The sequence below is a fragment of the Argentina silus genome, assembly GCF_951799395.1.
Source record: "Argentina silus genome assembly, chromosome: 10".
Taxonomy (NCBI): domain Eukaryota; kingdom Metazoa; phylum Chordata; class Actinopteri; order Argentiniformes; family Argentinidae; genus Argentina; species Argentina silus.
This window is the reverse complement of record NC_139664.1, coordinates 4519844-4534928: the sequence shown is the minus strand read 5'-3', so window position 1 is coordinate 4534928 and position 15085 is coordinate 4519844. Positions and strand designations below refer to the sequence as shown.

At 43.4% G+C, this 15085-nt stretch overlaps 2 protein-coding genes across 2 annotated transcripts; one reads left to right on the top strand and one right to left on the bottom strand.

The window, feature by feature from the left end:
- Positions 1-4723: 4723 nt before the first annotated feature.
- On the bottom strand, positions 4724-9059 carry LOC310810665 (NLR family CARD domain-containing protein 3-like; the record flags this gene model as incomplete). Its single annotated transcript, XM_083678513.1, has 7 exons — positions 4724-5054; positions 5188-5355; positions 5602-5688; positions 6004-7828; positions 7968-8018; positions 8122-8202; positions 8732-9059. 7 exons carry the CDS (start codon positions 9057-9059, stop codon positions 4724-4726), a joined length of 2871 nt encoding a protein of 956 aa, XP_083534639.1.
- A 1867-nt stretch (positions 9060-10926) lies between these two features.
- LOC310810746 (sialic acid-binding Ig-like lectin 14) lies at positions 10927-14992 on the top strand (the record flags this gene model as incomplete). The annotated part of the gene is made up of 8 exons (XM_083678594.1): positions 10927-10969; positions 11870-12277; positions 12710-13021; positions 13199-13462; positions 13756-14028; positions 14219-14318; positions 14533-14698; positions 14795-14992. 8 exons carry the CDS (start codon positions 10927-10929, stop codon positions 14990-14992), a joined length of 1764 nt encoding a protein of 587 aa, XP_083534720.1.
- Between the last annotated feature and the right edge of the window lie 93 nt (positions 14993-15085).

Sequence of the window (15085 nt, the reverse complement as noted above, 5' to 3'; positions counted from 1 at the left end):
GTGGTCCCTTCCGATAATGCCCCATGCATTGTTATAACAGGATCTCTTCCACCTGAGTTTTAAGGCGGTAAACATACAATGAATATGCTGTGATCTCTCTTTTCATGCCAATCTAAAGCCATCGGAATTAGCTACCGACCGCTTTCACTCATAAATGCAGACACAACACTCAAAACTGCAGTTGGAATCTGACATATTCTTACTTATATGTAGGATGTAAGATGAAACTTGATTTATCAAGGGCAAACTGTACATTCTTCAGAAAACAATTGATTACTTTTCACTGTATTATAGAAACATAGTACTATTCCAAAGCATCAATTGTAATAGGTAAACATGACGATGTTGAATTTACCATTAGCATATCAGGACGCATGCACATTTTACTCACCAATCACCTTAATAGTCACAATCTGATGATGAAATTTCTGGGACTGGGACTGATCTGGGTTGATCCACACATAAATCTGGAGATTGTTGTTGGACCGCCTCACATTCTGAATCCTCAGGGTGCAGTTTCCCTCTGTGGCATTGCCCAGCACTGATGTACGCCCTCTGAACTGGGACTCCACACTGGCGGGCTCCTTGCCATCATAGACCTTAGGATAATGGATACCATGGTACTGGTACCAGATGACCCGCTGGTGGGGCTCGGTATAACAGGGCACCACCACACAGTTTCCCTCCATCGCAAGCACAGACTTGGGCACACTCACCGTCCAGCAATGGCCAGAAGTGATGAGAATGATTCCTGAAGGAGAAAGTGAAACCAGTCAAATTATGCTCTATGGGTTCTCTTTTATTCACTTTGCGAAAGTCAGGTTGAGATGAAACATTTCTGAATATAGGAACTGACTATTTAGAATTATTTTCATTGCCGGCTGAATATAATTATGACACTGTCAATGCATCAGACCCAGATTAGCAGCCTGCAAGCCTGCAAGTACGTAGCTCACTTGCTGTGACCACAAAACATATAGATAGGTACTGTATATTTGGCAAGCACCTTTGTGTTAAAAAGCAACATTTTACAACTAACAATATAGCTAGAGTGGTCAGAGTGATTATCATATCATTGCGCTACCCATAGATTCAGCTCAAAATTGAATTTATAAAATAAAATGTTATAAATTCAATTTAATTTTAATTGAATTTATATTTGAGCAAATGGAGCTGTAGTTATAATCAACCGATGTAATCACCTGAAGCAAATACTAGATGATGATGAAATGTGTTAATGAAATTCAATGCAATATGATAAAAGTTGCATGTTGTACCAGTGAGGAAGCTGAAGAGTCCAAAAAGCCTCGGGGGTTCCATCAGGAGAGTTTCTGGTACTGGCATGGGGGACCAGAGTCCAGTAATGGACACCGATGTTGAAATTCTGTCTCTGCAACAAACAGACACTAATTAAGTACTGCATTGCTTTTCTGTTGTATAATTCACATTCCCAACCACAATGCATTTTCACAATCACAATAGATTCAAGTCAAACCTTATTTGTATAGCACATTTCATACACCATTTTCAATGACTATATCAAGACCCAGCCTATTTTAAAGGGATATTTTACTATGTTACACCTTGTAGTCAGAAGGTACCTCGACTCAACATTCAACATTTGTGTCTAAATTACCTCAAAGTAAGTTAAGGTTATATGGCTGCATATGTTGAATATTAGTTTTGTTCCCCTATCATCCCCATAGGTTTTTTTTGTTAGTGTGGCTAAAGTTAGCTGGAGTTAGTAGTGGCTATTTCAACAACTCTGAACCATGGATTACAGTTTCTCCTGGCCCATAAACTACTACTACTAAGGAACTCTCTGACTGTACAGTACATCATAGAATAGTGAGCTATCCATTTAAGAGGTTGACTTCTGATGCAAAGAGAACTGAAATTGTCATGCTCAGAAAGACTTCCTAGCCTGATGACGTCACTTCTGCTTATTTAATTTGGGTCTTAGACATTTGAATATTATGCAGAAATACATTATAGATTGATACGATAGCAGATCATATGATAGGACAATGGAGGAGTTCACTTGAAATGCATTATTAGTGAACCTGATGTCTATGTGATATTATGAATAGTCACCAGGCAGAACCATGCCTGAGTCAAGGAAAACTGTGAAACACATTGGTAACATTGCAATGTAGCTCTAGTTAAATTGCACACAGTACATGCGTCATGCGAGAATGGCAGTCCCGTAATCATCAAGAAGAACAGTCAGCAATGCTGCTAATATTTAACTTGAGTATAAAAAACAAATCAGATGCCACTTGTCTTATACTGTAAACTGTCAAAACAATATAAGCAAAAGTCTATATTTGTCGAAGGAGCAACTGGATGTTAAGGGCATTTTGTGCAACCATTTGTCAGTGTGTCAGTCGATTACAGTGCTACTATATATCCAATCAAAACCTTTCAGCAGTGTTTAACTTAGAGGAGCAGCAAGACTTACCTTCGTCTGAGGTGGTGATGTGTGTGTCTGTGTTTGCCTTCTGTTTTCTCTCACAAGGAAGCCCACCATGTGGTCCTCCCTCTGTTCTTGAGAGTCTCAAACAGGAAACTCAATGAGTCTAAAATTAAAGCATGTCAGTACATGCGATTTAAAAAAAGGCAGAAAAGTTTTCAGCATATGAATCTACTATGTGAACCATATATCTATTTTGAGATGAGGACATTTTAACATGTAGATCTACTCAATTGGATTTCATGGAATAAGACCTTGAATTTGTGTGTATTCACTGTGATCTATAACATAAAAAGTAACATTTTACTTACAAAAATACTTTTTTTCTTTTCATTTCTGCTTTATTGGGAAAGAGACAGTAGAGATTGACAGGAAGCGCCCCCACAACTTTAGCTTTTAAAGGGATAGTTCACAGTCAGATGGAGCCTTACCTTGACAGTACTCAATGGGCCAGGATAAACAGTACGGTTTAGAGTTGCTTAAATAGCCATGTACAGTATGCCCCTGTCCCTACCAAATCTGTATCCTTTTGATTTAATAATTTCCTAGACCTAGAGCTATTCATAGATAATCAAGAGAGGTTGACAGAGTATAAACAGTAAGAATAGCTGATACAATGATATTGCACATGTTGACACAAACCACGACCTGACCTCCCAGTTTCACAATGCTGGATGAACGAATGGTGAAATACCTAAAGAGGAGTCTGAGACATCATAATGGCAACAATTGCAAGATGCACTGGGGGGCAGCACTGTATATCAATGTTGAGCACAACTAACAACATAGAAATTCTCTCTCTCTCTCTCTCTCTCTCTCTTTCTCTCTCTCTCTCTCTCTCCCTCTCTCTCTCTCTCTCTCTCGCTTGTTCTCTCTATCTTGCTTGCTCTTTCTCTCCCTCTCTCTCTGCTTGCTCTCTCTGCTTGCTCTCTCTCTCTCTCTGCTTGCTCTCTCTCTCTCTCTCTGCTTGCTCTCTCTCTCTCTATCTTGCTCTCTCTCTCTCTATCTTGCTCTCTCTCTCTCTATCTTGCTCTCTCTCTCTCTCTATCTTGCTTGCTCTTTCTCTCCCTCTCTCTCTGCTTGCTCTCTCTGCTTGCTCTCTCTCTCTCTCTGCTTGCTCTCTCTGCTTGCTCTCTCTCTCTCTCTCTGCTTGCTCTCTCTCTCTCTCTGCTTGCTCTCTCTCTCTCTCTCTCTCTCTCTATCTTGCTCTCTCTCTATCTTGCTTGCTCTCTCTCTCTCTTCTCTCTCTCTCATCTCTCTCTCTTTACAGCATCAACCACAGAGTAGGTGTTAATAACTGCATGTGTAAAAAGAATTCTCTATCGTGCGTCAACACTCTAGCAACATTTTTATTTTGATGAGTAACGGAAGAATATTGAAGCCAGTCAAGTTGGTAAACTCAGCATGGAAGGGCTTCTAAACAACTGGCAAAAAGACAGATATAGACAGACAGTTGTTCATACCACTTGATGATTATACTGTAGCAATAGTGGACACTTTGAGGCCTCTTGTGTATCTATATAATTGTATGCCATTCTTAGACCAACTGGCGTTGGTTACACTTTTAGTAAATATGGAAATAGCTGAAAAACCTTCCACACCATGTGTATGTGACATGCTGTAGGCTTCTATAATTAAGACTTATTATACACACAAGAAATTGCCAATTGTAGACAAAACCTAATGAGTTACGTAATCTAACCCTATCATAACAGGTGGAATATGGCACAATAAATCAATGTATCCAATACAATTGTTCTGACTTATCCATTTGTAAATATCTTCACACACAACAATATCCTAGGTAAGTGTAAAAACAGAAATGTAGCTGGTTGGATTCCAAGCTCTGATGAGGGATGAGAGCTGGAAATAGGAGGGGTTGCTGGCATCACATCTAAAATGCTCCCAATAATTTCCATCTTCTTCACTCTACAGCCTGGGCATTATTTTGTATCACTGTTTTTTTTAAATATTTTTTTTATTGTAGCATAGATGTTATTCAAATTCAATATTTTTCTCTAACTCAATGCAAGGAAGCAAGAAAAAAGACCTAATAGATTTGAACAACATTTTCTGATTAATTTACTGTAGGGCTTGTCCTAGAGCTCTACCCAACAGGAGAAAGAAAATCAGGGTAATTCACAGGAAATATGATAATCAAAACATGAATAGTCAATATCATTACACAGTATACAATCCAAAGTTATGACTCTTCACATCTCAACTCCATCTCACATGAGAGCTAAGCAGTCATCTCCCTCCAGCCAGCGCTTTGGGGGAGTTCAGCAGCCCCAGAATCTTGGTCTCCAGCTCCTGGGCTTTGACTGCATTCTTTTCTACCCCACCCTCCCCCCCTTCGTTTCCCACCCTGAGTCCCTTCAGGACAGACTGCAAGGCGTCTGCGTTCTTCACAGAGTCCATTTGGTCCGGGTCAGCCTGGATCTCATCCACCCAGTCCAGGTAGGCCTGCAACAGCTCCAGGTCGTCCACAAAGTTCCCAATGATCCGGAGTCCTGGCCGATTGCACTCCAGCTCCCTCAGTCTCCTCTTCCCCACCTCCCCAATGTCATTCCCCACAATGCTGGGATGGAGAAATAACCAAGAAGATATTGTCAGATATTTTCATTGCAACAAATGTATATCACACTAGAGGGCAGTGTGACCATATGTAGAGCAAAATTGTCAACGTTAAAATAAGTTGTTCTCTCTCTTACGTTAATGTCTTCAGGGAGGTGTTCTTGCTAAGGCAGTTGACAATGTTCTCCGTTCCTCTCTCTGTGATACCAGTGATGTCCAGGTAGAGTTCTTCCACTGTGGTGTTCTGTTCCAAAGCATTCCACAGCTCCAAAACCCCTTCAGGTCCCAAATTGTTACCACACATACTGAGATAGGGCACAAGAGAGTAAATCAAGAGTATGGGATGAGAGGGATATAGAACCTAAAACATACAGTTTCAACATGTTAACATTTTCCTATGATAACTTAAAAAGCAATTCAAAATGCACTCCTTTTTGTAATTGTTTTAGGGCAGAGGCAGATCATTGAACTGATAATTAACAAAGTTAAAACTTAGCTTAACTTAGTTAGATATTCAAACATATTGGGATACTATTATTAGAGTCACTTACAACAGCTTCTTCACCTGACACTCATTCGATTTCAAAACAGCAGATTCCAAGATGGCTGCCTCCCAGTCCAGGCAGTTGTATCGCAAACTGAAAGTGGAAAAGCATTTATTTTCAGTGTATGGATCAATGAGTTGTGCAATCTCTGTCATATATATCTTGTGAGTAGTCTATTTATTAGTTTAACAATGAATGTACAGTGTACACAAGTCTTTTGTAGAAATCTCTTCCTACAATCGTTATTGCTTTACCCTCATTTTACATACTTGTCAAAGTAAAATCTCATCTTATACTACCACAGTGGTCTGAATTCGCTAAAGCAAATAGATTATGTGTCAGTTAATTTCAAGTTGGTAAAGAGTTGAGCATTATGCATGAAATATAAGTAAGATGAGAAATGCTCACAAGAGAGATTCACAACGGTGCAGTATTGGGCCCAGCCTGCGCAGTCCTCGGTTCCCAATGTTCGAATAGCCTAGGTTGAGCTCCTCTAGTTTGTGAGGGGAAAACTGCAGCACATAGTGCAGGGCTTCACAGTCCACCACACTCAGCTTCATCTTAAACAGATTCAGTCTCTTGATCTCCGGCGCTGCCCTTCTGGTGGCCTCCTCCATGTGCAGCTCCATCAGACAGTGGAGCAGGTTCAGTGCTCTCTGGTTGGCTAGCTCCCTGCCCTTGAGCTGGGCCTGGAACCAGATACCCAGCCTGGTGGGGATGTCCTCCCGTTCCTCACCGACCTCCAGAGGGGCCAGGACCAGTCCATCCAACTGGCCGCCTAGTCTGGCCCGGAGAAGCCCCATGAAGAACCGGGTGAACATTTGCAGTTCCTCCACTCTGGTCTGGTCCAGGTGGAGGTCTTGGCTCAGTAGCGGTGTGGAGGTGGAGAGAGGTGGCAGTTCCCCAAAGCACCAGAAGTCCAGAGCCTGGATGATGTCTCCTTGTTTGTAGAGGTTGATCACACAATACAGGGCGGCCAGATGCTCCTGGACGGTCAAATGGAAGAAGGAAAACATCTCCACCGTCTCCTCTTTTACAGGCACCAGTATCTGACTGAGGAAGGTGCTCTGGATATCCACCGGTGTGAGACCATAGCTCTCCAGGTCCTGTCTGTCGAACATGATCTTGCTTTTAAGGAGGTTTTCGTAAGCTAACCTCCCCAGATTTGTCAGCTGCTCCCTAACTAGAGAAAGTATCTCCGATCTGGGGGTGCTCCTCTCAGCCTTCCCTTTCAGTGCATGGTGCTTGACAGCTGTAAACAGATAGCAGAAGTAAACCTCACTGACTGTCTTGGGTGGGGTTAACTCTAGAGACTGTGAGTTGCCACCATCCTGATTCCCTTTGGAGAAGAACTCAGCCAAGGCAGTGCAGATGATGTAGCAATAGAGAGGGATAAAGGACAGCACAAAGAGGCTGTCATTGCGCTGGATGTAGTTGTACACATTTTCAGCCACTTTGGCATCCTTATAGAACTTGGAGGTGTACTCTTTCACCTGGTCCTCTTCGAATCCCAGCACCACACAGCATCGCTGGAAGAACCGCTTCGGGGCTTCGGTGGATGGCCTGGAAGTCAGAATGACCGAAGACTCTGGAAGTAGACTCCCCTTGATCAACGCCACCATCAGCTCTGATACCGGCACCTTAGACTGCACATTAATGTCTTTGTCTGGAGCGTTCCAGTCCAAGTGGTACTTAAACTCATCCAGCCCATCCAGGATGAAGAGCAAAGAGCCCGGCGAGGCCAAGAGGTCTGGTAGAACAGGCTCTAGGTAGAGGAATCGGTTTCCAAGCAGGTCTAGTAGGCTCAGCGGGGCTTCGATCAGATTGAGCTCACGGAAGCGGAGGTCGAACAGACAGTTGAACTTTCGCATATTCTTCCCCAGTGCCCACTCGTAGACTAACCTCTGCACTGCCACGCTCTTCCCTATGCCAGCAATGCCCTTCACTTTCACCCGTTTTGGGGGGCGGCCTGTTACGCCCTGGGGACTCAGTAGGTGGCTAGGGCGAATGTGCTGGCAGGCCTGGTGGGCATAGATGCGCGCCCGTCGACTGGCCAGGGTGAAGTACTCATGTTGGCTGCTGTCAAACGATTCGTTGTCCTCTGTCATGAAGAGGTCGGTATAGCGGATCTCAATGTGAGAAGCAGAGTTGGAAGCCTCACCGCCCCCCTCTGCATAACATTTAAGTTGCTCTGTGCGTTTCAGAAGGGTTGTTTTGTGGGCTGAAAGAGGAACTGCAAAAGAAGATAGGCAGGCATATTACCTGTAGCATGAGCATATGCACAAACACACTCGATGAAATAATGATAATTAACAATTGACTAAATGTCAGCAGTACACAGTTTTGCTCAACTGTTGAATCGATCTACCTACCTCTGAGATTAGCCGACTTGACACTCTTTCGAGGCTTCAACTCTTCCTCAACTGAATTATAAAGGTAGAGATGTGAATGTGTTATAACTGTTACGTGTCAGTTAAGTGCACTAAATCAGGTTAGGGAGCAGTAGTGATGAAAATGCATTTGTACCTTTGAACTCAGGGGTCACAGTGAATCCTTTGCTCTTGCTCTTGAACAGTTTTGCAATGGGGCTTTTTGGCTTCTTCTTCTCTGTGGATATTAGAGGATTAGACATGCACCATTGTAAACAAGAAAAAAGCAACCCAGAGTCAGACAGACGTTACCCTAGACTGTGTTGATACAATGACTACAAGTATTGGTCTTTGACACTGCATGTCTTGTCAACAGATTGAAAGAGTATTTTATAGACTACTGTATACAATGAATGAATTCACTTTTGCTGACCCAGAGCAAGGAGAGGCACGCACACATATCTGCTTGTAGAGGAGAGCTTGGCAGGACATGAAGGCTTTTGCCGCACAATTGCTTACATCAATTGGACTCTGTTAATAATTTTCCCATAACTTTCTAGTCAGGTTCCATGTATCATTTTCGTCAGCGCCACCCGTCTGCATTTGGTCACTCTACAACCATGAATTAACCAGTTTTCCTCTAACAGTGTGACGAAATGCCAAGTTTGTGCTGTTGAGTCAAACCTCACCAGACACTGCTACTTTTTGCTGAACCAGAACATCTACATAACAACCAATAATCAGTGCAACCAGCCTTGCAGCCTTACCCTCCACTCTGACAGGTGTGGGCTCCTGTCTCCGGGCTGTTCCGTCCCTGCAGTGTCTCTCCGCCCAGGCCTGCAGCTCATCGCAGTAGTAGTCCTGCACGTCGCTCAACACCTGCAGGAACCCGCGGCTGCTCTCCTCGCTGGCGCACACTGTCTCCAGGGCCTGGGCCACGGCGTTGGAGGGCGAGCGCTCCAGCAGGGAGAGGTAGAGGGCATGGGTGAGCACCCCGGCATCGCACAGCCAGCGCAGAAGGGGTGCCGGGTGGACACGGGTCCACTCCAGGAGCACGTCCCGCTGGGACCGGAGGAGCTGCTGGGCCGAGCTCATTGGCTATAGCAGTGTGGTAACTCTGCTGCTGAATGACATGTTATAATGATGAAGTAATGATGGTATGGTACGGCATAAAAAGAACACTAGAAGGCCTAATGGTATGTTTGATTTGCCGATTTACAGTATAGCATTCACTAGATATTATAACACTTCACACTGTACAGATACATCGACTAATAAGCAGGTATCGTACATACTGTAGATAATTACTTACTACAGTATGCACAACGAGAGAACCGAAAGCTGATGTAGATCTGCATTACACACTGTACAAGCACATTCATTATCAAACCCATATGTGGTACAATAGGCTGTCTCATAAAAGTATTCACTCTACCTGAGCAAAACACTCACACCCAATGTGCAAACCCAAAACCCATATGAATAAAGCAGGAAGCTTGGTACAAATACCCTTGTCAAGTATGCCATAAGAACACTTACCTTAATAGATGATATCTCACATTCCCTTATGCCTGTTTGTGATCTTGCAGTCTGTTTGGTCGATATACTCTCACCTGTGTGGAGGTTGACTCTGTTTCACCTGTATGAGGCAGGTGTGGGAGGGACGTGACACTCAACAAAGGAGCTCACGGAGACCATAGTCCAATGAGTTCAATCTTATGTCTGCGAACTTGTTTTTATCACTGTTTTACTGGGTCAGAGACATATGGCTTTGATAACAGAAAGCAAAGACGGTGGTGTAAGCAATACAACAATAAACTCTGGTGTGAAAATTTACAATCATGACAGACGTTTAGCAATTGAAAGTACACAGCTATGGGAGATATCCATGAGTAAGTAAAATTCAGTAAAAATTAGTAAAATTCAGTAAAATTCAGTGTATATTCCACCACCCACAAGCACAGTGTTGTCAGTGATCACGTGTTCCAGTGTACTGCACTGTATTTCTCACACACACTCTGCCTCATAATCTTCAAGAGTCACTCCTCTACTGAAAAACAAAACACATTTAATCAGTCTTCTTTGATTTGTCTACGTATGGCACCTTTTCAAGTCAATGTTAAAATGTTTTCTCATGTGTTTTCCTAAAAAGCTGCTTTGTCTGCCTATCTCTTTGTCTTAACCGATGAATAACACTTGGTCCTCAGACACTATTCAGTCTGCAGTCAGGACGAGCACTGGCCACGTTATTGGATTGAATTTAAAAAATCCTTTAATTAACTTCTAAAAAAATCAGTGGATAGAAGTCAAATCGTTTTTTATTTTTTTTATCATTTAATAACTTGTTATTGAACCTTGTAATCAAGATTATGAATAAGTGTTTTGTCTTATCTAAGATTGGCTCCCTTGCATGAGTACCATCCATACAGCTCATAACGGTTGGGAGTCCATGAGGGGGAATTTAGTGGTTAAAGCCTTGCAGGAAATGGCTAACAGCATGAGAGTGAATCACCCGTATCATCGTCATGCTTCTAACACAGATATCTGCTGATGTGTCTCTTTCCTTTGTCTGTCAGTTAGGCAATGGAATCTACAGTCTTAGAGATGATTTGCCGTTTTTAATATAGTTAACTGAATCCAAGTTATTATAGCCTTGTGACTGTATCATCACACATTAGTTTACCTCGGTCTGTGCAAAGACACAATGTCCCATAATCCAGTAGTGTGTGTGCCAAGGTCTGCACTATTGGCCTATGTAGCATATGTCACAATGATGCATGAACAATTTGGATAATCCAGTGGATGTGTTTAAAAAGTGTCAAATTAGTAAGTCTAAGCCTTTAATGAACGGTCTAAAAAAAGAAATACATGGTACCAGGGCGTTATGAAACCAATCCAACTTCCCCCTACTCCTCCATCACCCCTTCATTCCCTCTACTGTCTGTTGAGCATGGTTGAAGTCATGCGTCTGGACAAGATGTTTCTCGTGTGCAGCGTGATCTTCGGTGAGTAGCCTACCCATTATTAGATGTTTACATGCTAATAACCTTAATATTAATTTCAAGATGCATAGCCTTATCACTGACACAGGTCTACAGTAGAAGATAACAATAGTTAAAATCTTAAATTTGTACTATTATTAGCCTTCAACTTTTGTAAACCCTAACCCTAACCCAATTACTCAATAATATTCAATGCAACATAGACTTTCCACCAAATAAAAATCTTAGAATGTAGGATTTATACTGATCCGTAAATTAGGTTTAAAACAATACAACAATGACCATGAGTTGCAGGACAGTGTGCCCTGCGTCAGGCAACACAAACTGACATACTGCATGGGGAAAATGGAATGCAAATATTTTCTATCATCCATTAGTTTAAAGCAAACAAATAAGTCGTGACGAAGTACAATATAACATGGGGGTTAAGGAAAAATGTGCAGGAAAATCACAGAGACCATGTTGGTACAGTATGATGAACAAACACAGCATCCTCATTCTCTTTTTTCTAAATTTAACTCTATTGTGAAATCTTGTCTCTTTGACACATTGCATCACGCCAAGCACAAACAGTTAGACGGGCAAAAAATATTTGCAGAGATATTTGCACTTGCAGAGATATTTGAACAGTTCAACATCTGTCGGTTGGAAACATTTAATTTCTTGGTAATTTCCTGCATTGTGAGAATGTGCGTTATGAAGGAAGGTTATATCTTCTCTACAACAACGTTTTAAGAGTGGGCCGACGTGGGTTGTGTGTTTACTACAGTAAAGCTGTTCTTTGTTTGTTGTTACTTAATGTGTCTTTACCTTGACCCGAACAGAAACACTCAGTTATACTGTATACTGTTGTATGCTCAGGAGCTTCAGCGTTTGATACAAGCTCTGTTTGCTCCACTACAGCAGCAGGCTTGTGGAGGGACGCCCACGCTCTCACCCCTGTTCCCTCCATCCCTGCCCGCGTCCCAGTCCTACTGGGCTCCTGTGTGGTCATCCCCTGTTCCTTCACTCCTCCAGCCTATCCCATCCACAGGGGGAAGCGAGTGAGGATGGAGGTCAGGCTGCGCTACAGGGATGGGCCCTTCTTTCTCCGGACCACAGCCTTCAACAGTGAAGACAAGAGTGGAGAGTTTCGCGGGCGCACAGTCCTATGGGGCAATATGGCAAATGGAGACTGCTCGGTGAAGATTGACAGGGTCCACCAAGGAGACTCACGTATCTATGAGCTGGCCCTGAAGGACGTTGGAGACAAGGATAGGTGGAATGACAGGGAGTGGGGGAAGGCAAAGAGCATCCATCTTATTGTATCAGGTGAGAGGGATTTCTTTTCAATGCTCATTTGTCCCTATTCCACTTGTGGAGGCAAACAAAAACATTAAACGACATTATTATGTAATTACAAAGCAGTGAATTAATTACTGTGGAACAACATGTTGTTGTTGTTGTTGTTTTGTTTTTTTATATTTAAATATACTTTTTTTATACTTATTTTCATTTTATAACTTCAAAATGATATACCACCAAGCAGAAACAACAGCACAAACTTAGAAAACCCCCCACAACAAACAGAGAAAAGAAAACTGTAGAAAAAAAAAAAAACACCTACTGTACAGACCTTCAGTCGTGCACTCTTGCATCAACACATATTACTCTCTAGTCTTTCTCTGGAGCACTACTCCTACTAATGTTGTTAGTAGTACACAGGTACTTCATGTAAGGTGTGACGGTCTCCCTCATTGACAGACTCCCCCGAGCCCCCAGTGATCAGCAGTGTGGGCTCAGTGACAGAGGGACAGGTGGTGACACTGAACTGCACCATCAGCTACTCCTGCCCCTACATGCCCCCCACGCTCACGTGGCACTGGGAGAGAGGAGCCCAGGAGAACAGCAGTGAGTACGGGGAGGTGAAGGTACTACAGCCCCAGGCTCAGAGGCCTACCCTACAGGCCTCTCTCACCTTTACTGCGTCATACCGCATTAAACCCAGGGTGAGGTGCGAGGCTGTGTATCCAGGAGACAGACAAGCATCAGATGTGAAAGAGCTCCATGTGATATGTAAGTCCTTTTTTTTTTTCGGGTATTCTCCTTGTTCTGTGATGCCTGAAAAAACGTTTTACGTTCTGTGGTTGGTGTTTGTTCACAATAGTGAACTGTGTTGATTGTGTACAACACTGAGACATCATCACCAAGACACAACACTGAACCCTCATTGCTGCTATTTCTTATCTCTAGTTCCTCCAAAAGATGTAACAGTCCAGATCCATACCTCGAATGTCCAGGAAGGGGCGAATGCCTTGTTGGCTTGCTCCTGTAAAGCTGACCCGCCTGTGTCAGTGTACCGCTGGTCCTACACCAAAAATGGACGCACTGTCAACCTCCACCAGCGCACACACACGGTCCGGGTGTACAACGTCACCCGAGACATGAGGGTTCGCTGCTCGGTGCAAAACCTGATTGGTCAAGCAGAGTCCAAGCCTACCTCCTTGAACATTCAATGTGAGCCTTTTCTGCACCCTCCATGTTTGGACAAATCATGGGTTTAAATGCCTGCTATTTGTGCAGCTCTACATACTGCTTTGCAACAGTAGTTCATGTTGAATTAGGATATTACATTGTTGTAATTGTTGTGACGAATCACATCCTGGGAATGACTGTTGAACTGGTACACTGGTACACTATATCTTTGCACCTTCTGGGCAGGTGCTATAATGCTATCAACTAAGTACAGTATTGCTGCTCAACCCACTTCTCATGCTCTCCCTCTCATCCTCCCTTTTTCTCTCCTCCAGATAAACCGCTCATCCTCCATCTCTCCTCCTCCTGTGTTGTGGAGGGGGTTGAGGTGCTGTGTCGCTGTGCGGTGGACTCCAACCCCAGGCCTGCGGTCACCTGGAGCGTCAATGGGAGCACTCCCCCTAGTGGTTACAACACGTCGGTGATCTCAAAAAACAGTACCCTCACAGCCATACTGAGGGGGCACATGGCCACACCACTGACGGTGGTCTGCCTCGCCATCAATGCGTTGGGCAATGACTCACATACACTACTGCGTAGAGGAGAAAGTAAGTAGTGGGACTTTCAATCATGAAAAACACACCAGGGAAGTGTACCATTGACAGGTCTTCTGGTGTGACAGTAGTATGAAGATTAAATACGACTGAGTCTGCCTGCTTTCGTGTTGTAAAATGTCTAGAAGACTTCAGTCTGGTGGATCACTTTGTTAATGTCTGTGTTATCTTCCTGGACCAACAGCTTCTCTGCTGTGGACAGTGATACCTGCAGCGTCCATCTCACTGACTGTCTTCCTCCTCTCACTCCTACTCCTGTGCTGCTGTCGGAAGAGGACCGGAAGGTAAGAAACTGATGCAACAGCCAACTTAAACACCTCAAACGTCTATTGTTGAATGGAAATTTGGACAGAAATTTGGAAGAGAATGCACCCACATTAAACTGCTCGGAAAGAAATTTCCCAGAATCACAAACAGTCATTTCAATATTAATCAGTTAATCTGATTAATCGGATTAATAGTCATTTCAAATTAACACTTGGCCCTTGTTCTTCATAGACATGCCCTGAACTGTAGGCCTGCCTTGTATCCTGATGATATGGGGATCTACCAAGACCAGATGCCCCTCTATATCAACTGCACAGAAGTAACCCATATCTACACCAATGGCAGCTACCAGCTTGTATACCAGAACTGTACTCCTCTCTTTGTCCGCACCAAACAGGTACAGTACTCTACCATAGACAGAAAGTTACTCGAGAAATACTCGAACATGGTGTCTAAGTGAATTGCTAATAACCCACAACTCTCTCTGTACCAGACAGGTCAAATGGGGAGGAGAAGAGGGGAGAGGCGAGTGGGGGAGAGAAGAGGGGGAGAAAGGGGAGGAGGAGAGAGGCGAGGGGGAGAGAGAAGAGGAGGACAGAGACAAGGAGGCTTGGAGAACAGAGCTGCAAGAGAAAGACAGAGCCCTGCCTCCACTGACACTGAGACTGCCATCTACCTGGAGATCATTTGAGTTCACTCAACTGATCCATGAAGTGCAAGAGCATTAAAAGACATGATGTAACTTAATCAGCACACACATACTTCATGTCTGATGATGAGGATA